The 24,263-nt window shown below is 22.7% G+C and overlaps 8 protein-coding genes across 8 annotated transcripts; 3 read left to right on the forward strand and 5 right to left on the reverse strand. All coding sequences in view use genetic code 6, as the record gives it.

The window, feature by feature from the left end:
• Positions 1-202: 202 nt before the first annotated feature.
• Positions 203-4,579, forward strand: TTHERM_00859290 (tubulin tyrosine ligase family protein; the record flags this gene model as incomplete). The annotated part of the gene is made up of 4 exons (XM_001021969.2): positions 203-580; positions 642-1,020; positions 1,116-2,814; positions 2,869-4,579. 4 exons carry the CDS (start codon positions 203-205, stop codon positions 4,577-4,579), a joined length of 4,167 nt encoding a protein of 1,388 aa, XP_001021969.2.
• A 1,141-nt stretch (positions 4,580-5,720) lies between these two features.
• On the reverse strand, positions 5,721-6,394 carry TTHERM_000859298 (transmembrane protein, putative; the record flags this gene model as incomplete). Its single annotated transcript, XM_012799178.1, has 2 exons — positions 5,721-5,730; positions 5,790-6,394. The coding sequence occupies 2 exons, from the start codon at positions 6,392-6,394 to the stop codon at positions 5,721-5,723; spliced, it is 615 nt and encodes a 204-aa protein (XP_012654632.1).
• A 1,170-nt stretch (positions 6,395-7,564) lies between these two features.
• TTHERM_000859299 (transmembrane protein, putative) lies at positions 7,565-9,155 on the reverse strand (the record flags this gene model as incomplete). Its single annotated transcript, XM_012799179.1, has 2 exons — positions 7,565-9,028; positions 9,081-9,155. The coding sequence occupies 2 exons, from the start codon at positions 9,153-9,155 to the stop codon at positions 7,565-7,567; spliced, it is 1,539 nt and encodes a 512-aa protein (XP_012654633.1).
• Positions 9,156-9,464: 309 nt separating this feature from the next.
• On the forward strand, positions 9,465-10,579 carry TTHERM_00859300 (MFS transporter; the record flags this gene model as incomplete). The annotated part of the gene is made up of 5 exons (XM_001021970.2): positions 9,465-9,507; positions 9,626-9,748; positions 9,883-10,005; positions 10,141-10,278; positions 10,395-10,579. The coding sequence occupies 5 exons, from the start codon at positions 9,465-9,467 to the stop codon at positions 10,577-10,579; spliced, it is 612 nt and encodes a 203-aa protein (XP_001021970.2).
• Positions 10,580-13,446: 2,867 nt separating this feature from the next.
• TTHERM_00859320 (phosphatidylserine decarboxylase) lies at positions 13,447-16,214 on the reverse strand (the record flags this gene model as incomplete). Its single annotated transcript, XM_001021972.3, has 7 exons — positions 13,447-13,734; positions 13,799-13,915; positions 14,259-14,718; positions 14,803-14,873; positions 15,669-15,814; positions 15,878-16,066; positions 16,169-16,214. 7 exons carry the CDS (start codon positions 16,212-16,214, stop codon positions 13,447-13,449), a joined length of 1,317 nt encoding a protein of 438 aa, XP_001021972.2.
• Positions 16,215-17,436: 1,222 nt separating this feature from the next.
• TTHERM_00859330 (SIR2 family transcriptional regulator) lies at positions 17,437-18,847 on the forward strand (the record flags this gene model as incomplete). Its single annotated transcript, XM_001021973.2, has 8 exons — positions 17,437-17,557; positions 17,621-17,696; positions 17,754-17,761; positions 17,817-17,963; positions 18,044-18,130; positions 18,320-18,503; positions 18,562-18,648; positions 18,700-18,847. The coding sequence occupies 8 exons, from the start codon at positions 17,437-17,439 to the stop codon at positions 18,845-18,847; spliced, it is 858 nt and encodes a 285-aa protein (XP_001021973.2).
• Positions 18,848-19,289: 442 nt separating this feature from the next.
• On the reverse strand, positions 19,290-21,323 carry TTHERM_00859340 (phosphatidylserine decarboxylase family protein; the record flags this gene model as incomplete). The annotated part of the gene is made up of 2 exons (XM_001021974.2): positions 19,290-20,022; positions 20,098-21,323. The coding sequence occupies 2 exons, from the start codon at positions 21,321-21,323 to the stop codon at positions 19,290-19,292; spliced, it is 1,959 nt and encodes a 652-aa protein (XP_001021974.2).
• A 533-nt stretch (positions 21,324-21,856) lies between these two features.
• On the reverse strand, positions 21,857-23,578 carry TTHERM_000859349 (phosphatidylserine decarboxylase). The gene is made up of 5 exons (XM_012799180.1): positions 23,437-23,578; positions 23,223-23,332; positions 22,627-23,151; positions 22,421-22,537; positions 21,857-22,347 (listed from the first exon to the last, which is right to left on the reverse strand). The coding sequence occupies exons 1-5, from the start codon at positions 23,519-23,521 to the stop codon at positions 21,946-21,948; spliced, it is 1,239 nt and encodes a 412-aa protein (XP_012654634.1). The 5' UTR covers positions 23,522-23,578; the 3' UTR covers positions 21,857-21,945.
• Between the last annotated feature and the right edge of the window lie 685 nt (positions 23,579-24,263).

Here is a 24,263-nt window from a genome sequence, read left to right on the forward strand (position 1 = left end):
ATCAAATAAATTAAAAGTTTTCAAAAATAATTAAATTTAAGAAAGAAATCGTTTAATTTTTGGCTACTAAAAAAAATTTGCTTTGAAATTAATTATTACACTGCCCTATCTATATACAAATAATTGTTTGTGATTTATTTGTATATTTACTAATTAGGTTTATAAATTCTATTTCTACAATCTAAGACTAAAAGAAAGACAAATGAATTCAAATCTTACAATTACTAATGGGTAAATTTGCTCCCCTAATCTCACAGGCAACGAACTTATATTCATTAAAAGACCAATAATTATCAAAAAGCCTACCAATACCAATAATAATTATAACAATATTTAATGTTAAACTAACACTAATGCTAATAATGCTATTCAAAATAGGAGCATGATAAACACTTCAAATATTGAACAAAACTATGGATAATCTGCACAAGATAATTTACTAACACCTTAATAAAAACAAGCAAATTAATTTTTAACTGATTAAAATAAATCGAAGCACGCTAAATACCCAAGAGAGTCTAGTCTTCATTCTTCAGGCTAATAGCGAAAGTCATTTGTTATGGTAACTGAAAAAATTTCAGTAAATTAATACAAATTTTCATAGATAGTTTTTATTCAATTTTGAAATAAATAATTAACAGGGAGTAGAAAATAAAGAAATGCTGAATGGAGAATCTCAACTGTAATATTCTCAGGTCTATAATGTTCAAGCTCATAAAAATATTTAGAAATAGATCATTTCTCAAAGATATTTAATTAATAATGTTACGCTCAGCAATAATGTTTTGGACGCTAATTTATTAATCAAGCGACCTCCTTCTGCGAGTTTAAATTAAAAAAATAAACACTAAATTACTGTGTTTTAATAGCAGCAGCTATCGTTTTTAAGCAGCTAACAGTAGAATTTATCTAATGGACTTAATAAAAAACTAACTATAAACAATATTTAATCAGCATCAGGGCATTAAAGTTAGAATTAAAAGGGGAATTAAATATCATACAAGTAAAAATAAAAAATTAGTAATTTCTTATTAATACTGTTGTTTCTTTTTAATAAAAAAATATTTACAGATTTAACAAATTTTTAACACTAAAATTATGTTTTTACAAAAAAGCTAACGACAACTTTAGAAAAGATAAAAATGAAAATAATTTTAACAAAAAAGAAGATATCCCATCATATTTTATGGATAACTATAATGATGTTAGGCAAGTAGTGTTTTACAAAGACAACAACCCAAGCTACACTTAGAGGCTATTGAAAGAAAAGAACGAATAACAGATAGTAGTAAGTTCAAAAACACAAGATGCATATTAGAGTTCAAGAAATTAAAATAAATATCTCAGCAATTCGACTCTTAGAAAAAAAGACCCTAACCTTCTTAGGGAATCTGATGAATTCTAAATGTAAAAAAATTTCCAAGTAAATTATTAGTCAATTGAAAAACCTTCGATTCTGAACAAAACGCAATTAACAAATTCTTATTTCATTGATTCATCAGTTATTAAATCACCTTTAATGAGTTCATAGAAGAGTAAACAAAACTTAACTACCAGTTCAAAACAAATTAAAACATATTAACTTGACAAGCTAATGACTAATACAAATCATAAAAACTAATTCTAACAAAATAGCTTATCTCCTTATCTCTAACCTAATAATATTGTCAAGAATTACGAGACTAACCAAAAGAATTCTAATTCAAATTCTCCTAAAAATTCTAACCGTCTGAGGTATTTAGATGATTCTAATGTCCATGATGAAAGAGACGATTAGAGTTTGTAATTATAAAATTCCTACATAGAAATATTCTCCAGTGATCTTTCCAAATTTAAACAAATTGCTACTAAATTAGAACAGTCTTAGCACCCAATAAACGAATAAGAGCACTAAGAAAAATCAAGAAATTCATCAGATTCTCTTGATTCTTCAAGAAAAAATCAATAGAGAAAGCATGCTTTAGCGGTAAGCAACATGCAAATGAATAATGAATAGAAAAAAAATTAATCAGCTTAAAATTAGAAGTAAAAATAATCTAAACAAAATAAAATTCATGAATTTTAAAAAGAAGCTAAAATTGTAATATAAGAACCACCTAATAAAGTTTTAAGTTAAAATTAAGAGCACAGAATCTCACAGTTAAGACATAAGCTGCTTGAAGCTAATGAAAAAGCATTGGCTAGAAAAATATTAGTAAAAAAAAGGTCAATTGCCAAACAAAAATCGACAAATCTATGCTCAGTAGATGACAAAAACTGCTCTGATTAAGAAGAGAATTAGCAAAAACTTGAATGTGAATAACCTAAAAAAACTACAAAAAGTATAAATAAATAAAATAGAATCACTAAAAAAGGTTCTTTAAAGAAATAAGACTCAAATATTATCAGCAGCACATCTTAAGTAGAGTTATCTCATGTAAAATCTTTAAAAGTAGACAATGAAATTGAAGCTCCTCAGCAAAAGAGGAAATTTTCTGAAAATAGAGGAACCTCGTAAAAAAGACCCCCACTACCTCTATCAACAAATACAAAAAAACAAAAAGAAGGATTTGAAGAAGAAGATGACGATTTTCCCTCTTTATCAAATCTCTCTGAAATAGAAAATTAATACGACAATTTAGAATTTGAAGATTAAGAAGAAGATGAAAACCAAAACGACTAAGATTAAAATCAAGAAAAGACCATTTCAAATTCAATGCATTCTTCAAATAAAGATTAGGTTGGTTCTGCTACTGAATTAGCAGCTAAAAAACAAATTATAATAAACAAACCTTTGCCTGTTGTCACCTTATTAAAATCAGTTTACGAAGGAAGGTATTATTTAATTTACATGAATTTATCAAATTTCAAAACAATATTTTTTTATAGACCAAGCACTATTTTTTTCGAATATCCTGATTGCTGCTTTAAGAAAAGAGAATAAGGTAATCGTACGTATATTGCAAATCCGAAAGAAGTAAAGAAATGGAATTTGACATATAGAATGAATGACTGTAATCGTCCATACTAATGTGTAACAAAGAGTTTTGAAGCAGGAGGATTTGTAGAAACATTATCAAATACATAATGGAATGGGTATTGGGCAAGCAACAGAATCAGCTTCATTAAAAAACTAAATAGCTTTTAGAAAACGAATCACTTTGCAGGATGCTGGAATTTAGGAAGAAAAGATTAGCTTTGGATGAGAGTTTCAAAATAAAAGAGAAAATTCAATGAGGACTATGATTTTATACCAAGGACTATGCTGCTTGGTTAGGAGTGGGATAGATTTAACACGCTTTTAGAAGATAATCCTGAAACTCTATGGATAGTCAAGCCAGTAGCTTCTTGTTGTGGCAAAGGAGTGCATGTTGTTCAAAAAAAATGCAATATTGCCAAGAGAAAACGTAAACACTATTTAGCTAGTGAATATATTTCAAATCCTCATTTGATAAATGATACTAAATATGATTTAAGAATATATGTCTTGGTGACTTCTTATGATCCGCTTCGTATTTATATGTTTGAAGATGGTTTAGTGAGATTTGCCACAGAAAAATATAATTTAACTTAGAATGGACATTAAAGATAAAGATTTATGCATTTAACTAATTATAGTGTGAATAAAAAGAGCGAAAATTTTGTTAAAAATAATGATGTGAACGACTCTGGTTAGGGTTCTAAATGGTCTCTAAAATCTTGGAAGGAATATCTTATTTAAACAATAGGATTAGAAGCTAAAGAGTAGTTGCTAAAAAAAATGGAAGATGTAATAATTAAAACATGTATCGCAGTAGAACCTTATATGAATGATAGTTCGAGCAAGACAGCTTAACACAGAAATAATTGCTTCGAATTATATGGTTTTGACATTTTAATAGACAATACTCTAAAGCCTTGGCTTTTGGAAGTTAATGTATGTCCATCACTTAGTAGTTCCTCACCATTAGATAGAAAAATTAAGACAAGTCTTATAAGCGATATTTTCAATACATTAGGCTTTATACCTTATGATAAAAAGAAGCTCTCTCAGGAAAAAAAATTTAGCAACAGAAATTAAAAAAAAAAGAAAACGAGATATTCTGTAAATATGAATAAAGTAATAAAAGAAGAATAAGAATAGGATAATGTCAACGAGTTATTGTCGCCAAGAATTTTATCTAATTTAAATACTACTAACACAAACATTTAATAAAATGTTTAAAATAGTCTGACTATTTCTACCTCTGCAGTCAGCAATCAGACAACAATAACAAGCGGGTTTAATTTTAACGCATCTGCATCATAAACAAACATTAATATTGAAGATAAAAAGAACTTCTCTAAAAATATAAAAGACATTGTTGATTTGAATGAAAACAATTGTTTCTAAAAGTTATCTTATGATGACTGGGAAATTCTTTTTGAAAGTGATGAAGAAAAGTACAGGTGTGGCGAATTTAAAAGAATATTTCCTTCAAGTGATCTTAATTTGGTTGATTACTATAGCTAATTTTTTTTATTCCCTAGATATAATAATATTATGCTTTGGAATTATCTCAAATGCAGTATCAACATGCTGGAATATGTATGTCCAAAATCTACTACTATAAAGTGTTGAAATATAATTTATTATATACTTTCAAAAGCTAGAAAAAAAGAGATTATCATATATAAAAATACTTATATTTATTTAGAGTCTTTGGTTAAATTTATGAGTAAATTCAAAATTTATATATATTTATTTTATATTAATTTACAATAAAAAAAGAATTTAAGATTTAAAAATTATTTAAAACTATTATTACAAACTTTTATCTATTTTGATTATTTAAAAAAAATTAAAAACTAATATTTAAACAAAATTTATACCAAAATAAGCAATGAAAATTTAAAAAAGATTTTTCTTCAACTTAAAATAATTCAAATACATAATAAAATAAGCATTTCTTTTAATCTTAACTTTTTTTTTGAATTAAATACCTTAAACATTATAACTTGTAAATTATAGAAAATATAATAAAAAATTCAGTGGTTTTAAAGTTAATTGTAATTAAAAAAATAATTTTTTTAAAATAAAATAATCTATGAATATGAAAAATTACTGAGATAGTAAATTAGTATTGAAATATAGAATATTAAATTTTATACTGATACAACCACTATCAATCAGACTTGATAACTTATCATAACTATTCTACTAAATAAATTATATTCATTCGTAAAAATCATAAAGAACTATGGCTGGATTTAGAGGTATATACTCCTTTTAATATTTATCATATATTATTTTTCTGAAAATTATTTATTTTATATGAGTTTAAATAAAATCTTTTTATAATTTGTAAAACCTATTTAAATGCATAATCATATCTTAATTTACGCTATTGGAGAAGATTATTTCAATGAAAGCATTATTATTAACTAAAATTTTAGAAAATTATAAGAAATCTTGAAAACTCATTTAATAATTAAATTTAATCTGTTAGATATTACAATTAATTGAATTAGCTTCTATAACTTCTTCGAATTCAGAAATATCTATTCTACTTAAAAATTAAACTTTCTAATACTTTGTTGAATCTATAAATTGTCTATAACTCTCTTAATAATATCCAGGTCTAATAATTTGCACATTACTGAAACAAGATAAAATAAGTTTTAGAGATATTGCTCCTTCATTTTTGGCCTTGATAAATCTCAAGTATTTAAATTTGTCTTTATTTTCTGTTAAAAGATAGGAATCATTTATTTCATTTAATTCAAAATATTCTGGTCCATTGAAGATTGGAACTACAATATACTTTAAAAACAATTTTATCTAAAGAAACAAGTCTATCACAATTAGTAATAAGTAGATCCAAAGATAATTACTAAACCCAAAAATATTTTTATAAGGTTATAAAGCTAAGAGATTAAAATAAATATATATTTTTTAAATAAGATGAACAACTATTATTAGATTGCTATAATTAATTTAAGTTTATTCTTTCTATTTATATAATTCATCACTGATTTCTCTTTGGTCTATTGATATATGACTTATTACTATTAAAGTAATACATATATAGTATTCTCTTATAATTCTACTGTAATTTTCTATTTTATTAAGGTATTTAATTTGAGCTATTATAACTTAAAGCATGCTAAAAACTAAATAATAAATAAAAATATTTTAAATTTCAGAGATTTTAATACAGCAGATTATTATGAATAATAATCTAAACCAGTTTTAAAAGTAGTAATTAGCCATTTTATCTCTAAACAAATAATCTTAAAAAACTCCTGGTTCAATGTACAAATTGTAAAGATCAGTCGTTTAAATTTCACATGTTGTCAAAATACTAAAAAACAGAGGAAGAAGTATCTATAAAATTGTTTATAAATTTTATATATCAGGTAAATTAAGAACTAGGCTTATCTAAATCATAAGCATAAAGTAATTAATTATTGATTTTATATGAATAAGATCTTTGTGACTTATATTACCATAAATTAAATATCTTTTATTAATATTAAATATTGGCTCTTCTAATGAAAATATCAAACATAAAATAACTTTAGAACGATCGTTTTGCTTATATTTATTTACATTAAGTGAAAATATTATAATTGCTTTTCTTAAGAGGTAGACAATTAAAAAGCACATAATTGGCTTAAATTAGCTTTCATTTAAGATTGACTTTTTATGAAAATTTATTTAATTATTCATATTTAATAATTTTAAAAATATTTACATACTTCTATTATATTATATAAATTCCATTGTTAAAGCATAGAACTTATTTTTAAGCTATAGTAAAATATCTTTTCCCTAAATGCTTTTGATCTTTGATAATCCATGTTTTTCATCGAATTAAATCTTTATATTATTCTGATATTATTTAAAAAAGTTAGTAATTATTCTTATTTTAATCAAAATTTTATTTTCTACTAATTATTCAAAATAATTAAATTATTAACAATATATTTCTGATAACTTATGATTGCTTAGAAATTTAAATCAATTATCTAAAAATATGCATGCCCATATGTATTTTAATTTTAAAAGTTTTTTATTTAGGTTGTAATGTATTAAATTAATAAAATATTTTTCTTTAATATGTTTTTTATCAATAGAAATACTGAAAGTAAGTTCTCATCAATTAAGTAAGTTTAATTTTATCTAAAAATAATTTTTATTATATGTAAGATCGCCGATACCATATTTTTGAGAGTTTCTGATGATTACTTAAAAAAAAAATTCTACATACTAACTATTTATTTTAATAAAATATTATTTAACCTATCTAAAATTAAAAAGTCATTTTACTCTATATTTTCTATTTTGTTTTTAATATTACACTATGTTTTTTGTCAAAATTATGATAAGTTAAAACCATAAAGTAGTTGATTACTACTATTATTTATAGAAGACCTTTGTAGGTTAAATTATAATGAATAGAAGATTGATTTTTATGTGAATATTAATTTTTTAAAGATATTTTAAATAAAGTACATGAAAAATTATTTTTTGTAATTAGAATTCTTATATTTTAAGTTGTCAAAAATTTTATTTAAAAGAAGTTCTTAATAAAATGAATTTTAATAAGAATAAAATTTTTTTTCAGTCATACAAATCATAAATTACAAATTTAGGATTAACTAATAAAAATGGACAGATATTGCTATAAAATGCTTTTATAAAATAAATAATTCTTAAAAACTAGATTTTATAAAACTTGTTAATTTTGTAAATTTATTATTGTAAGTTTTAGTTTAGAAAGTCGCTTTAGTAATGTATTTAAATAATTATATTTTAATTTAAAAATATTTTGATTATTTATATAACTATTTTAAAATCAATTCTATTGAGCATGTCTATTTATTCAATAAAAATATTGAGATCTTCAGATTCAGCTAATTATTGAAAATGAGAAATATCAAAATTTCTATTCAGATATACTTTCTAAGATTTTTAATTCTTTTAAATGAAAATTCTTTCTTCAAAATTGATAAAATTTTGAAGAATCTGTGATTATTAAAATAAACAAAGTAAAATAATTATATTGATAGGTGTTAACTTATAGTTTCCAATATATTTTAAATTCTTTAAATTTCTTTAGTTTTCTATCAAATATTCTTCTTCTTAGTTATTTGTTATTAGATAATACTCAGGACCATGGAAATATGTTTATAATATAAATCGATTGAATATGTTTATTTAAAATGAAATATCTATTAAAAAAACTACCAGAAAAATAGCTTAATAAAATTCTAATTGATTTTAATTTAAAATTATCATTAAAAAAACTATGAAAACATATGCTTTTAGGATAGTTTGAGCTATTATTTACCAATCATAAAATGAGAAATCTTTATTTAGGTTCTTCTAATAAAATTTATAAGTATATCCTATTCTTAAATCGAAGTTTATATTAGATGCTAAGTTTAAAAAAATAAAAAAAGCACTGTCCAAATCACTGTTTTATGAATTCGATTACCAAATTTTGTATTTTAAGATCAATAAAAAAATAAATAGCTAAATCAAGTAGCCAGAGAGAAAATAACTTTTTTATAAGCAAATCATATAAGAAATCAAGTGAATATTTAATCTTAGCCAATGAATCAATATCTATTAAATATCTTTGCTTCTGAATTAAAAGTAATCAAACTATTCAAAAAGTTTAAATTAGTAGCTTTTTTGATTTTCTGTATAAATTTAAATTTTAATCATTTAAAAAGTAGCAAGTAAAGATGGTATGCAATTCTATAATATTATTTATTAATATTGGTTAGTACTATTCATTGTTAAAAATATAATTTAGTTAAAATAGATTAGCCAATTCAGAAATACTTTAGCATTAATTGCTTATATAAAGTAAGATTTTAAAAATTAAAATTATGAGCTTTGAGCTAAGGAAAACATAAATTCTTCAAAGGAAAGAAGAAGACTAACAATTAGAATGACCCTATGCTTTATATTTATCATTTATAAATCATTCCAACATAAAACCAAAATAAGAAATTTTCTGCCTGAGTAAAGAAAGATTAAAGTTAACAGCTTTTAATTAAAACCAATTTCGCCCATCTTCATTTTTATAAAATAATAATTATTTATATTCATTCAAAAGAAATAATACATTTAGCAAGCTGTAAGTGCTCCAAAAGATAAAAATAGTTTATAACTTAGCTAAGACATATATAAATATAAGCATTAATTATAGCTTTATTAACACTTTAGAGGTATCTTAAAAAATGACTTTTGTTTTCTTATCTTATAATTAATTATCTTTCTGAAATCAAGACAGACTAAATTTTTCTACAAATAACTTTTATACTTTTTGACCCAAAAATTATTCAAATTTATAATAATATTATCTAAAAATAATTAAAAATAAATAATAGTGGAATATTATTATTTATAAAATCAATTTAGTAAAAAAGGTTATCGACACTGGGACTTCCCAAGCGGTCCCCCACCTTAGTACTAACCCAGCCTTAAGGCGCTTAACTTCGGAGTTCGAATGGGATCCGGTGTTTTCACCTTAGTATGGCCGATAACAAAATGTATTGATATAAATTTGGATATATATATCAGCCTTTGTCTTAAATAAAATCATAATTAAAAAAATGAAGAAAAAAAATAGATTTTTTTTTTTGTTTTAAAAATAATTAAAATAAAAAGGTTATCGACACTGGGACTTCCCAAGCGGTCCCCCACCTTAGTACTAACCCAGCCTTAAGGCGCTTAACTTCGGAGTTCGAATGGGATCCGGTGTTTTCACCTTAGTATGGCCGATAACAAAATGTATTTATATAAATTTGGATATATATATAAGTAGTCTTTTGTCTAGAAAAACATGATAATTAAATAAAATGAAGAAAAAAAAGATTTATTTATTATTTTTGTTTTCTTACTAAAAAAATAACTAAAGTAAAAAGGTTATCGACACTGGGACTTCCCAAGCGGTCCCCCACCTTAGTACTAACCCAGCCTTAAGGCGCTTAACTTCGGAGTTCGAATGGGATCCGGTGTTTTCACCTTAGTATGGCCGATAAAAAAATGTATTAAGATAAATTAAGATATATTTGCATCATTCTTTTGTCTTGAATAAAATGATAATAAAATATAATGAAATAAATAGATTTATTTATTTATTATTTTTGTTTTCTTGCTAAAAAAATAACTAAAGTAAAAAGGTTATCGACACTGGGACTTCCCAAGCGGTCCCCCACCTTAGTACTAACCCAGCCTTAAGGCGCTTAACTTCGGAGTTCGAATGGGATCCGGTGTTTTCACCTTAGTATGGCCGATAACAAAATATACTAAATTAATTTGTTAAAATATGTATGAAGTCTTTAGTTTTGAATAAAATGATAATTAAATGAAAATAAATAAAATAATAGATTTTTTTTTAATTGCTATGTTTCTAAAAAATAATTAAAGTAAAAAGGTTATCGACACTGGGACTTCCCAAGCGGTCCCCCACCTTAGTACTAACCCAGCCTTAAGGCGCTTAACTTCGGAGTTCGAATGGGATCCGGTGTTTTCACCTTAGTATGGCCGATAACAAAATTAATAAATATGTATGTCTATTTATATTCCCCCTTTTTAAAATAATTTTTTAGAATTTAATGAGTTCAGATTGATATACATGACTTATATCATCAGTTGAAAAAAAAGATTTTCATCTTATATAAATTGCTAAATATGAATTGATTTTATAGATATATTAAATTTGAATTTGAAAATTATATTTAATATAAAATGTATTACTTTGTCATCAAAAACAGAAAAATTATAATTTATTTAGATATTTAAATATAATTTAAGTAAAAAGTAAATCAAAATTTTAATGTTAATAAACACAATAGTTAGTAAAAACATAATATTTAAAAGTCTAAGAAATTTTAGTTTTTTATTGTTAAAAGTAATAAATTTCATTTTTTTTAGATAAAATACTGCATTTCTAAAGTTGTAAGTGTCTACAATTTTAATATTTAATTTGCTTTTTATATTATTTACTTTTTCTGTTTATAGTCATCAAAAAATATTTCTGAAGTTGTTTAATAGCCTTAGTGTTATTATAAATATCCAGAATAATCTCTCAAAATTTAACACATTATCATAATATAAGGATTTTCTTTTATCTTATTTTGTACTCTTTAAGAGAGTTACTTTTCAAACTCTCCAAAGCCTTTCACTAACTTTTTAGTTTTTAATATATTTTGTAGTTTTTTTATTTATTTTTATATATATCTGCTAATAGATTGTTGCTTATGGGCTAGACTTGAAGGTACAGATATCACTGTAGATAAAACCTATCTTCTCTCTAAATTAATATCCTTTTGAGATTGAATGAGCAAAGGAATCCTGTTTTACAGATAAAATATCTCACTTTCTCTTCTATTGAATTCTATATTCTATCGATAGAGCAATTTCAAGTTAAAATTTTACTTCCCATTATAAAAACTAATATTATCTTCAATATCACTTAGAGACTAGTTAACTTTAAGAGAAAATAAAAAAGAGAGTTCTCTAACATGTTTAAGCTGTACGTTACAAATCAAAAGAATATTTTGTAAAGAATAAAATGAATCAATTTCTTGCTAATCTAAAACGCTAGTGATAACAATCAGAAACGTTTTCTTTTTGTCTTTGAAAACTTCATTTTTAAAATAAATATAGGAGGGAGAAAAATCACACAAAATGATTTCATTTACCATAATTTAATCTTTTGTTTAGATAAATTAATTCTGAATCAAATTTCTATCTGATAATTCTAAAACATAGCTATCATTAAATGCTTGAAAATCATAAAAAGAGCTTTTGATATTCACAAAATTCAGGTAAAATTTATCGCTTATAAACAAATCAATGCTCGATTTTAAGTAATTTTGATAAATAATTTCAATTATTTCAGAGAAATTTACAAGTTAATTGAGGCCTTAGTCAACTAATTTAATTTTTAGCTCTTTCATTTACTCGTAAATTAATTCCTCTCCTTCTTTAATAAAATTTATTTTCTCTTAGACAGAAAAGGAGTCTCCTATTAAGCTAAAATCTCTAATAATTCTACACAAAAGGAATGCCTCAAATGTGTTATAATATTAAAATTTGGATTATACAACAGAATTCCTAATGTACGATTTAAAAAATCCAACTCTTACATCTAAGAGATCGATGATTTTTTAAACATCATTCGTAAGTAAAGAATTCTCCCCAATAAATTAGATGAAAGAATCGTTATGATTATTAATTAATTTAATTAAAATAGAAATGACTGGATCTATATAACAAGCTATTTCTGAATTAGATATGTCTCTTATTAAAAATCTATTATTTTCCTTATAGAGAACACTCATTTTTATACAAAATTAAGTAGACTTATTAATAGATAATTAAAACAAGCACACTTAATTTGATTAGAGTTATTATTTTATATCAATAAAAGTAAATAAGCAAAAGAAAGATATTTATTTTCTTTATAAATTTGCTTAAATAATTCTAATAAATAAATTGGTGTTAAATAAAATTCATGAATGAATAAAATAAAGTTCTTAAAAGAAGTATAAATTTGGTTTGTGAATATGTTTAACAAATAACTTATATTTTAATACTATAATATTTACTTATTTATTTTTGTATATTTTCATTCAAGCTAAACAATAGCTTGTCTCAAACAAAACTTCTTCTCCTTCTTAGATCTAATAGCTTAGTATTGTCTAAAAGAATTTATTAGTTTATATCAGTTAATAAAAGTAATGAATCAATGAATAAAAGTTTTTAAGAAAAGTATAAATTAGGTTTATAAATCAATTCAATATAATAAATTAACAAATAACTTAAAAAGATATTCATATTTTATTATTAACACTTAAATATTTATTTATTTATCTTTTGAATTTTTTCATTCTAGCTAAACAAAAGGTTATCCCATAGGACCATTTTCTCCTTTTTAGATCTATTAGGTTATGATTACCTTAAGCTTTAAAGAATTTATTAGTTTATAGCAATAAAATAAATAATCAAAAGAAAGATATTTGATTTCCTTAAAAATTTGCTTTACAATTCTAATAAATAAATTTAAAAAAATAAAATTAATTTGGTTTATGAATCAATTAATATAATAGGTTTATTTATCAAATAACCTATTAAAATATTAAATTTTTATTCATACAATATATAGTTTTTATTTTAATGATATTTTTTTGTATTTTTTCATTCAAGCTAAACAATTAGTTATCCTAAAAGAACTTTTTCTCCTTTTTTGATCTAATAAACAAACAAAAGAAAGATATTTATTAAATTTCCTTAAAAATTTGTTTAAATAATTCAAATTATATTATTTAAGTTAATGAATGAATTAAAGTTATAAAGAAAGGTATAGTTTTAATTTGTGAATTAGTTTAATATAATAAGTTTAACAAATAACTAATAAAAATATTTTATTTAATTTTATTAAAACTATTGTATTTATTTTAATCATATTGTTTTGTATTTTTTCATTCAAGCTAAACAATAGGTTATCCCATACGAACTTTTTATCCTTTTTAGATCAATAGCTTAGGATTACCTTAAGCTTCAAAGAATATAACAACTGTTGAACCCATATTAAATTAACCTATTTCTTCTCCTTTTGGTACTTTAAATCCGTTTTGTAAACGCTCATATCTTTTATCACAGGCTTATTTTTCATTTTCAAGAATCTCTTAATTACAATTTTCTATATTGTAATGTTTGGTGAGCTTTTGTTCAAATTTGTTGTCAAGAGGTTAGTTAGTTTTAACATCCTATTTAATATAAAGAAATTAATATAAATATCATTTTTATTTACAAATGTATTTTAAAGTTTACTTAATCAAAATTAACAGTCATAGAACCGACATTAGTAGCACCAACAAAAACCATTGAAAAGAAACCTTGATTGTACTCTCCAAATAATGCAACCCTCTCATTGTTTTCGTAGACACCCTTTAATTAAAATATAAAATAGTTAATTAAATAGTTAATGATTGGTTCAAAATTAATCTTGATTTATTTTGATAGAAAATTGATTTTTTATTTTAGATATAAAAGTAATTAATAAATTTATAAATATGAATGAATGATTAAATTAAATTAATAATTTCATTTAATAAAATCCTATCAAAAAAATAATTTATTTTTAACCATCAAAACACATTTTAGAAATTTTAAAATAATTTTATCAATCATTTCAAGCAAAAAAATAATACTTGCTAGGAAAAATAGACAAATTTATTTAAGTAAATTGGATTTAAATTCTTAAATTGATTATGATTGATTGATTGATTACCTCATGTTTTGAAATGTAGGATACTTTAACTGGAGCTAAATATCCAACAATGTGGTTTCTTTTTGTAAAGGTAATGTCAGCGCAGGAGTGATATCTATGGTAGTCACCTGGATTTAAATAGAAAATTGCTTAATAAATTTTAGATTAACTCTTGTTTGGATTTATTTTCATGGATTAAAAGGCCTCGTCTTGGAGCTTGTAATTTTTAACTCCTGTCAAAAATTCTCCTAGCTTGTAATTAATTCCTTTTACTAGAAGATTTTCGTCTCCTTGAATTTCAGAAATATTCAAACATAGAGAGTCAGCTGGACTAACTATAATTTTAGGATTTGGATCTATGTTTCTTTGCTTGATTTGACGTGTGAAAAATTCATTAAAAGTCTTAAAATCAGCTAGTTCCTTGACTATGTCTTCTTCAATTACATTGTAAAGTCTGGAAAATGATTTATAAATTGGAGTCCTTTTAAAAGATAAAAATGGATGGTTAAAATACTAAAAGATGTAAATAAAATATTATTTTAATTATTTTGAATGAAGTAAATACCTCAAAAAGTATGGAATTTTAATTTTAGTAACTATTCCTGTTAAGTTACTCACTTATCTGCCTACAGAGAGCTGTAATTTAAAAAATATTATTAAAAAAATTGATTGCGTATTATTTATAAAAATTTAATTATAATTTATGCAGTTTCAATCAATCATTCATCCATCATAAAATAAATCAGATTGAAATATTAATTTGATAGAAAAATTATTTAATTAATTTATATTCTAAAGCCAACTAAATTTAAAAATCACTTCTTTCTCCAATTCAATTGAATCAATTGGAACAAAAAAATTATTGTGCATTTATTTTTTCCTATCCAAAGATCTTCATTATTTTAATAAGTTCAATTTATTTCATAAATGAAAGTTGTTAGGATTTAGAATTATATGATAATATTTTGATTAAATATTTATTCATTAATTAATTGTTATATATAGAATATTAATCATTCTTTAGATTGCTTCCACATAGTTAGCAATACATTCTTTTCAATATTAAATCATCGAAGTCTTCTAATAGCCAAATAATTAAATTATCATATCAAATATTGGCTTGCTTAACTTTTCTCATTTTACAAATTTCAAACACAACTTTTAGCTTGTACTTTAACAATAACTCTAAATCTTGATATGGTTCTTCTTTAAATATACCAAAGTGTTAATCACACATTTCAATTTCTTTTCTAATTATATTTCTCCCAATTCTCAATTTTCATATTTGTTTTCAATCTTAATTTGTTTTTAATCTAAAATTCAGTGATTTTTAAATGCATTTATATTAACAATTGTTTGCTGGTCTTACACAAGTATTAAATACAAAATTCATAAATAAATCTATTTCAAAATATATCTTTCTTTTTTTACCTTAATTGACAGATTTTTCTTGAGAGACATTAAGAAATATAGAGACAAACCTGCGATGGGTACTATAGAAATAAGTATATAACCAACCATTTATTGCATATCAGTGGAGCCATCTTATTTTAGACAAGCAAAATCTTACTTAGCTTCTATTAATTTTTTTTATATAATTTTATTATTTATTATATTTATCTAGTCTATAATATATATACCTTATTAGTTAAAAAATCCGAAATTCAAAGAGAAGTTATTGAATATTTGAGAGATGAATGAAGATTATCCAGGATCTCTGTTTCCATCAAAAAATTAGCTTAAGATATTTTCTTCTTCAGGAATGATTCCGACTTCGTTTTTTTTGTTTGATTTTAAAGGTGAACCCACTGTTGTAGCCTCACAAACAACTTTATTTAAGTAAAAATATATTAATTTATTAACATAAATATAAAATTATTTAATGTTCAATAAATTGTATGAAAAAATGATTTATTTATAGCCAAGGTTACCTTGCATAGCAATGCACAATATAGGTAATAAGTAAACCCAAAACATATTTTTTTGAAATTATGAAATTCAGTTGAAAATTCAGATTATTTTAAGATATAAAATATAATAATATAAATAAAGAGATGAGTTAAGTGGTATTTAATGGTACTATCTATTAGCTTAATATTATTATAATTATGTTTAAGCTTAATTTAAATTAGATTAGATTATGTGACAGAACAGCACTTAATCAAATAATCTTTCTTTTTTTCTATTTAAATTCATAGTCCGTAATAAAAGTTGTCTAATTAATACTTTTAATTGAAATTTTCTTACATTTGATCTTTAATTGTAAAAAATTTACTAATTTACTTATTTATTACAATTCAATAACCACTTTTTTAATTGAGGCCCACAAATTTTTAAGAAAGGCCATTTATAATGAATTTGATTACATATTAAGTAGATTTAATTTTAAATATAAACTCTAAGCCAAAAATGTACATTTTACGTGTAAAACTTTTGTAATTTTTGGCAAATTAAGAAAGGAAGAAAGTAAGAAAATTAAAATCTGATTTAATTTATGCATCACATTAAGTGACGTAAATATTTTGTAGGATGTAAGAATACCAAATTATAATTATGGTTAAATTTACAATAAACTATTTTTTTATACTCTCCTTCTTCTTAAATTTAGTAAAGAGCATTTGCTCTTTTTTTCCTTGCGCTATAATCCAACTTTAAATAAAATTTCAAATGTGTAAGTATAGTAAACTTCTATACATTTATAAATAGACTATAACAGCAATTTTGCTACTTCAAAAAATTCACTATACTCAATCGAATTAATAAAATTGAAATTAATTGTTATATAATTTTTTATTTTTAGTCATTCTCACACTTATTTTAGCATTCTTAAAATAGAAAAAAATGTTAACATTAAATATTGAAATTCACTAAATTTATTATTTTACTTTTCAAAAAAAAATTGAGTGAAATTGAAATTTATTGAAAGATTTTTTGAAATCGATTTAGCTTATTTTAAAAGATATTCCAAATAAAAGAATTGTTTAGTTTAAATTAAAATTTAAGATTAAAAATAATTTTAAAATAGATTTATTATAAAAAATAAATAATTAGTTAAAATTAAAACATAATTTTGATGTTCTTATTTTTGAAATGATATCTATCTGATGATAAAATCAATTGATATTATTTCAACAAATTGAAAAGCAAGCAACTATTCTATTTATATCTAATTAAATACTAAAAATATCTTTAAAAATACATGCAAACCAATTTACATCAACTAATTGCTAAAAGAATTCAAAGCGCAAGCTGTCTTATTATCACAGCAGGAGCAGGAATGGGTGTAGATTCAGGACTTCCAGATTTTAGGGGGAAAGAAGGTATTAGAATATAATCTCCACAAAATGCATAATATTTTTAGTTACATTTTTTTTTAATTTTAGGATTTTGGAACAATTACATTCCTTTTAGGAATAAATTCTCTTTCACTGAGTGTGCTAATCCATAATTTTTATTAGAGTATTTTTATTAGTTAAATGATATATCTACATTTTTATTTATTTTGGTATAAACTAGTCATCCAAGTAATCAAATATTAACTAGCATACAATATTTGACTTTTTCATCATTAAATTGAAGATTTATTTTGGGGGTTTTATGGACACAGACTCCATTTATATAGAGAAACACAACCTCACAAAGGTTTTGGAATGTTAAAAACTTGGAGTTAAAATAAAAAAAGTTTTGTACTCACCTCAAATGTTGATGGACATTTCTAAAAAGCAGGTAAATTTATTATTTTATATTACATTATTGAGTTTTTAAGCTATTTTATATGTAAATTTGTTTAAAATAATGAATTTTAGGATTTGATAATAAGAGTGTTTATGAAGTTCATGGCTCAATTAATTTTATGCAATGCACAAGCTGTTAAAGAATTTATTCAGCAGATGGTAAATATCATTAAAATCTATCTATCTATAAACCGTAACTGCTTCGATATATCTGAGCCAAGGACACCATTTTTTATTTGACCATTTCTTTCATTAACAACCTCCCTCCCTCTCGGCTTTAATTTTAAGATGAATTGGAGGAGCAGAGTTTTTAAGGTATGAATTTTATATCTCTATTTATATCTAAAGGATACAATATTATTTATGATATGAATACATTTGAGGCTAAAGATCCACTTCCTAATTGTAAGAATTGTGTAAATGTTATAGTACGTCCTAATATTTTGATGTTTGGGGATTACTCTTTTATGTCAGATAGAGTTGAAGAATAAGAAGATAGGTATCTGTAGTTTAAAAATCAATTAACTACATAGTAATAATTGAATAAATTAATATTAAATATTAACTTATGTTTTATTTTTTATTTAAAGAGATAGAATTATTGTTTTAGAATTTGGAGCAGGGGAAGCTGTTGCAACTATAAGGATGATGGGCGAAGAATTATTCTTAAAATACAAGTAAAAATAAATAAAACTCAAATTGATATATTTATCTTTTTTAAAATTTAGGCATATAACATTCATAAGAGTTAATCCAAGAGATGATAATTCTCCTTTTGGTTGGAAGTAATAGTAAAATACAGAAGATAAAGCTTTTTATGCATTAAAATAAGGGGCTCTTGAAGCAATAACATAAATCTAATAATATATGTTGTGATTATTTATTTTTTTATTTTTAATATTAAAAAATATAATTACTATTTTAGTTAAATGTATTTATTTTCCTTTTGTATTTATTTCTCAGAAATTTATAACTTTGAAAATATTATTAATTAGTTTTTATAAAATTTAAATAAACAAAATTATATTTTATTAATTCTTTATTATTAAAATATCTCAAAAATATTTAAAAAATCAGAATAAAGAATTAATTTATATTAAAATAAGGCAACAGTTTATATACTAAGGCTAAATAAAAATAATATTTTTTTGAAATGTTTATCTGTTTTTTAAGTAAAAAAAATTAAATTTAAATTACTAAAAAAAAAATCATTTTTAAAATATCCACCTTACTATTTATTACAAAGGATATTTTATTTCACAAAAAAAATATAAAATTATATAGAAAGTAAATATTTTTTATATTTTTGATGGCTTAATCAGCCTAATTCTTATTAATCAAATCCAATCATGCAACCTAAAATTCTTTTATCAAGCTCAGATTTATCCAACTTTTTATCTAAAAATTTTTAAATGCAAGATTCAAAGTATTCTTAATTTTTTTCAATTTACTATAATGCATCTAAATGATTTTCATACTTTTATTATATTTTTTTATCATAAAGCTGATTATTTTCTGAAATATAGCTATTATTATTTCTATCATTAATATTTATTTCAAGAACTTTTTAATGTTTAGATTCTTTTTAATCATTATTATCTTATGTGTTTTCTATTTTTTAAATTAAATTGTTGCAATTATCTACTTGATTGTACTTTTTATCTGATTTAGCTGAGTAACTTTCGCCTATTTTTTTATTTTCCTCAATTTAATTCAAATTTGTTTCTTTTTTTAAAATTATTGTTTCTTGGAAATTATTTTCAAGTTGTGGATTTTACTCTATTTTATCTTTAAAACTTTATTTTAAATTGTTTTATAAAAGTTCTTTCTCGCTATTGATAAAATAGCCACACAATTAAATAGCAGCAAATTATTCTTTAGAGAGCAGCAATCTTATAATAATCTTCATTTACATTAATTCCTATTGAAGCTCAGTTATGCTAATTTGATTTTGAGTTTCGTTAATTAGCTCTTTAAATAGTTTTATTTATTATGAATCTTGACCCTGCATCGATTGATCGAAAAATTGTGCCATTATCAATATCTTAATCCTTCATTTAATCAAAAATATAAAAATAAAAATCAAATTTGTTTCTGTAAATAAATAAAAAGGCAATTTAAATTACCTCTTGAAGATATTTATGTTTAAATATTTATTGAAATAAGGTAGCAATTATTTGTTTTTAATTTGAAAATACACAGAAGTTAAATGCTTTGACAGAGAAAAATCTTCTATTCTATGTTTGGATATATTTATTTGTTTTAAAATATTATAGGCAGATGCTTTAAAGTAAGATTTTAGCTAAACTTCAGCAAAATCAAGAATGAGCTAATTTTATGAAAAAAGCTACCCAACAATTCCAAATATTAGTAACACATTAAAAACACTAGCAAATTGAGCTAAAACATATGTAAATAAGGGATATTAAATTTATTATAGTACTTCTATATTACCAATTTAGAATTAAATTACTGTTAATATATTAAAAATACTACCATATTCTTCAAAAATAAATTATTTAGTGAAATAAATATCCCTAATGTCATAATCCGAAAAAAATACATTAGATTATCTTTACTAGAGTAGGAAACCTTATGTTATTTACTAGTTAGTTCTTAAAAGATTGATTTAAGACACTGAAGTTAATCCATCTGATACAGAAACCAATTAGTTTCTGGTGAATTTTTCAAGTTACTTTGTTTAAGTGTTATAGTATTAGGTTGTTATTTTAATTGTAAAACTAGTAGAAATTCTAAGAAAATCTTACCTAAATTATTACTAACTTGCACAGTTTAAAGATGGATCTAAAATCGAAGCATCGCAAATTATAATAACTATTTCAAACGAATATTTTCCTAAAATGTTAGCATCATAACCAATATCCATTTAATTCTCCATGCTACTAATTGGTGTAAAATCAAAACAATAAAAAGTAGCTAAATCAGGATCTTTACATTTTATTAAATTGATATTAGTTGATTTGGTTTGATCATTATTGTTTGGATCTGGTGATTTATAAGATGCTGTTGGTAAAACATATCTTTTCCCTTTTTCGGTTTGGAATTCATCTAAATTCTACCCATTTGGCAAATAGATTTAAAAAGCAAGAATACTGTTTTAAATAGTCATAAAAAAGTCTTCATTGATAACTTTTTAAGTCTAATTAACAGTTGGATCAATTTTGTTATTAGAATAGAGGTAGCATATATATGTAAAGTATGCTAGGGATAAAGAAAAAACAGCAATAGAAACGAGACCTCCAAATGCTGTTTTTCTTTTCTATTAGTTATTTTCTATATTAAAAAAGAAAGGAGTAGAAAATAAATCTAATGACTTTAATATTTTAGACATTTTAATTAAATTTAATGAAAATTACAATTGATTAGTTATATTTATTTTAATAATTTAATGAACAGAAATATACTAACTATATTATCTTTACTTTTCTTTCATTGATTTTCAAAACAAATTTATTTTTCATAAAATAACTTTAAAAAATATTTGAATTCAATATTTCTAGTTTTTAAAATAATTTAAGGACAACAGCTAATAATTAAAAAAGAAAATTATAAACAATCTTATTAAATTTTTTATTCTGGAATTAAAATATTGTTATTTAAAATTAAAATATTTGATAAAAATATATAAATCTATTTTACATTTTTTTACTTTAAAATAAAAAAAGCTCAATAATATTTTTTAAAAAAATTTAAATAAAAAATAAATTTTCAATAACTAAAATTTGACGCTGATTAATTAATACATTTGATAAAATTAACTGTTTATTTTTAATAATTTTATTTTTTTATTAGTTAAATTATTTTAAATCCAATTTTTAGTTATCTGAGTCATGATTTATAAAAATTAATTAATTAATTAATTAATTATTAAAAGTAATGTTTTAAAGTCTTTACTAGATTTATGAAATTTTTTGTGCTATATAAATATTTATATAAAAATACATTTAGGGTTTTCAATTTTTTTAACTTTTATTTTAAGCTGTTTATTAATTGAGCATAACTTGACATACAGGTTAACCGTATCTGACTTTATCACCTTCTTTGACAAACCATTATAAATCTCCTTTAGCTTCAAAGAAAACAACGACGGTAGATCCTAAATTAAATCTACCTATTTCAGCACCTTTAGGAATTAATATACCATTTTCTAGTTATTTGTAAATTGAAGGAATCTTTTATTTCTTATCTAAATCATTTAATACTGATAATTCTTCGGTGGAAAACTCTTAAAGATCAGGTCTTTGTTCAGCAGTTTTCTTTACACTTTCTACATCAATTTTATTATCAAAATTCTTGACATTGCTCTTATTGAATTTTTTCCAATTTAAATCAATTTTCTAATTAGTTTTTAATTCCTATGATAATTTTAAAATAATTTTTAAAATTTAATAAAGATTGCTTTTATTATTTATAATGTTATTTATTTACTGGGTCGAATTCTAATGTCATAGAACCTACATTAGTAGCTCCTACGTAAACTTAAATGAATTAACCGTGTTTCCATTCACCAAACAAAGCTACTCTCTCATTACCTTCATACACTCTCTTTAAATTAAATTAAATTTTTATTGTTTCAAAAGGGAGATAAAATAATATTTAATTTTTTGAATATGATTTGAGAAAAAACAAGATACTTCATATTTTGAAATATAGGATTCTTTGACTGGAGCTAAATAACCGAGTATATGGTTTCTTCTCTTTGCAAGTATTTATGTAGGTGAATGATATCTATGATAATCTCCTGGATTTAAGTAGAAGATTGCTTAGTATATCTTTGATTCAGGATCTTTTATCTTAAGAGTTTTGAATAGATCGTTATCTAAAACAACGCTTTTATTTCCAGTTAAAAATTCACCCATCTTATAATTAATGCCTTTTACTAAAATATTTGAGTCTCCCTTAACTTCGGCGATAGTTAAAACTTTGGAATCTGCAGGAGATAGAATAACTTCATCGTTATTATCAATCTAACGAGGTTTAACCCTACGAGTGAAAAATTAATTAAAAGTTTCATAATTTTCGAATGGCTCTATCATATCGTTCTCAATAACATTATATGATTTTGCAAATGCACCAAAAAGAGGTTTTCTTAAGCTTAATGGTATGTATTGGCTTGAAACCCACCCTGAAAATCTGCTAACATTACGAGCGAAATCCATCTTTTTATTTTGATAAAAATAATAAAATTTTATTTGATCGTTGGCTAATAATTGTAATCTTAGAAAGTTACCTTTATCGAAAAGTCTTCATTAGTCTTAGAGTAGTAATAGGTAGCACCTATAAAATATAAACCAGTTGAGTAGGCGATAGTTTTCTTTAGAGAAAACTACCTAGAATTTTCTAATTTGATAATAAATAGATTTTGTTAATTGAGAAACACTTCTTTGATAATCAATCAGTCATATTATTTTAAAATAATGTAAAATCTTATAAACAATAATTACTCCATCCTAAAATCATCTCTTCTCTCCTTTAAGAGTTAATTACAAAGTCTTTAAAGTTCTTTGAAAAATTTTTAAACCTCTACATAGATAGCACAATAAATAATTTCTTTTATCTTCTATTTTTAATTATTAACTTTTATATTTCTAAAGTAAAGTAGGTATTTTAATTAATTAATTAGTTCGTTTAGATATTCACTAAAAGTAAATCATCATGAATAAATTTTGGATATAAACATACGAAAACAAACAAAATTTATTCTAAGCAAATCTTTATTTCAAAATCTCAAAGCAAACATAAATTATATATAAATAAATTGTTTGATCTAAAAATACACTAAAATAGTTAATAGTTTTTGTTATCATTTGTAGACTCTCTAATATTTTTTTAAAGCAAATATTTTATATAAACTCTAAATAATAAAATATGTAAAAAGAAAGTTTGTTTGTTAGTTAGTTAAATAGATTGATTAGTAATATTTATATTAAATATTTATCTAAGATTAAATCAGACTACGCTATCTAAATGGAAATGCGGTTCGTATAAATAGCGAATAACTTTAAATTTCACTGTTAATATTAATAACTCTACATAATCAAATTAAATTTTAATTGTATTTTCTACTTCACTTATGATCTAATCTATTCTCTATTAATTAGCATCTTAAATAAAAATGAAGATATAAAATACTTTATTACTATCTCTTAAAACCAAATATTAGCTCTCTTTGTATAGCAGTTCATTCAATTCTAAGTCTAAATTATTTTCATCCAATACTGATAACTCTTTTTGCAAAAATTTTGTTATAAATTCTTTTTACATGTTTTAT

This window comes from Tetrahymena thermophila (genome assembly GCF_000189635.1).
Source record: "Tetrahymena thermophila SB210 genomic scaffold scf_8254496, whole genome shotgun sequence".
NCBI lineage: Eukaryota > Ciliophora > Oligohymenophorea > Hymenostomatida > Tetrahymenidae > Tetrahymena > Tetrahymena thermophila.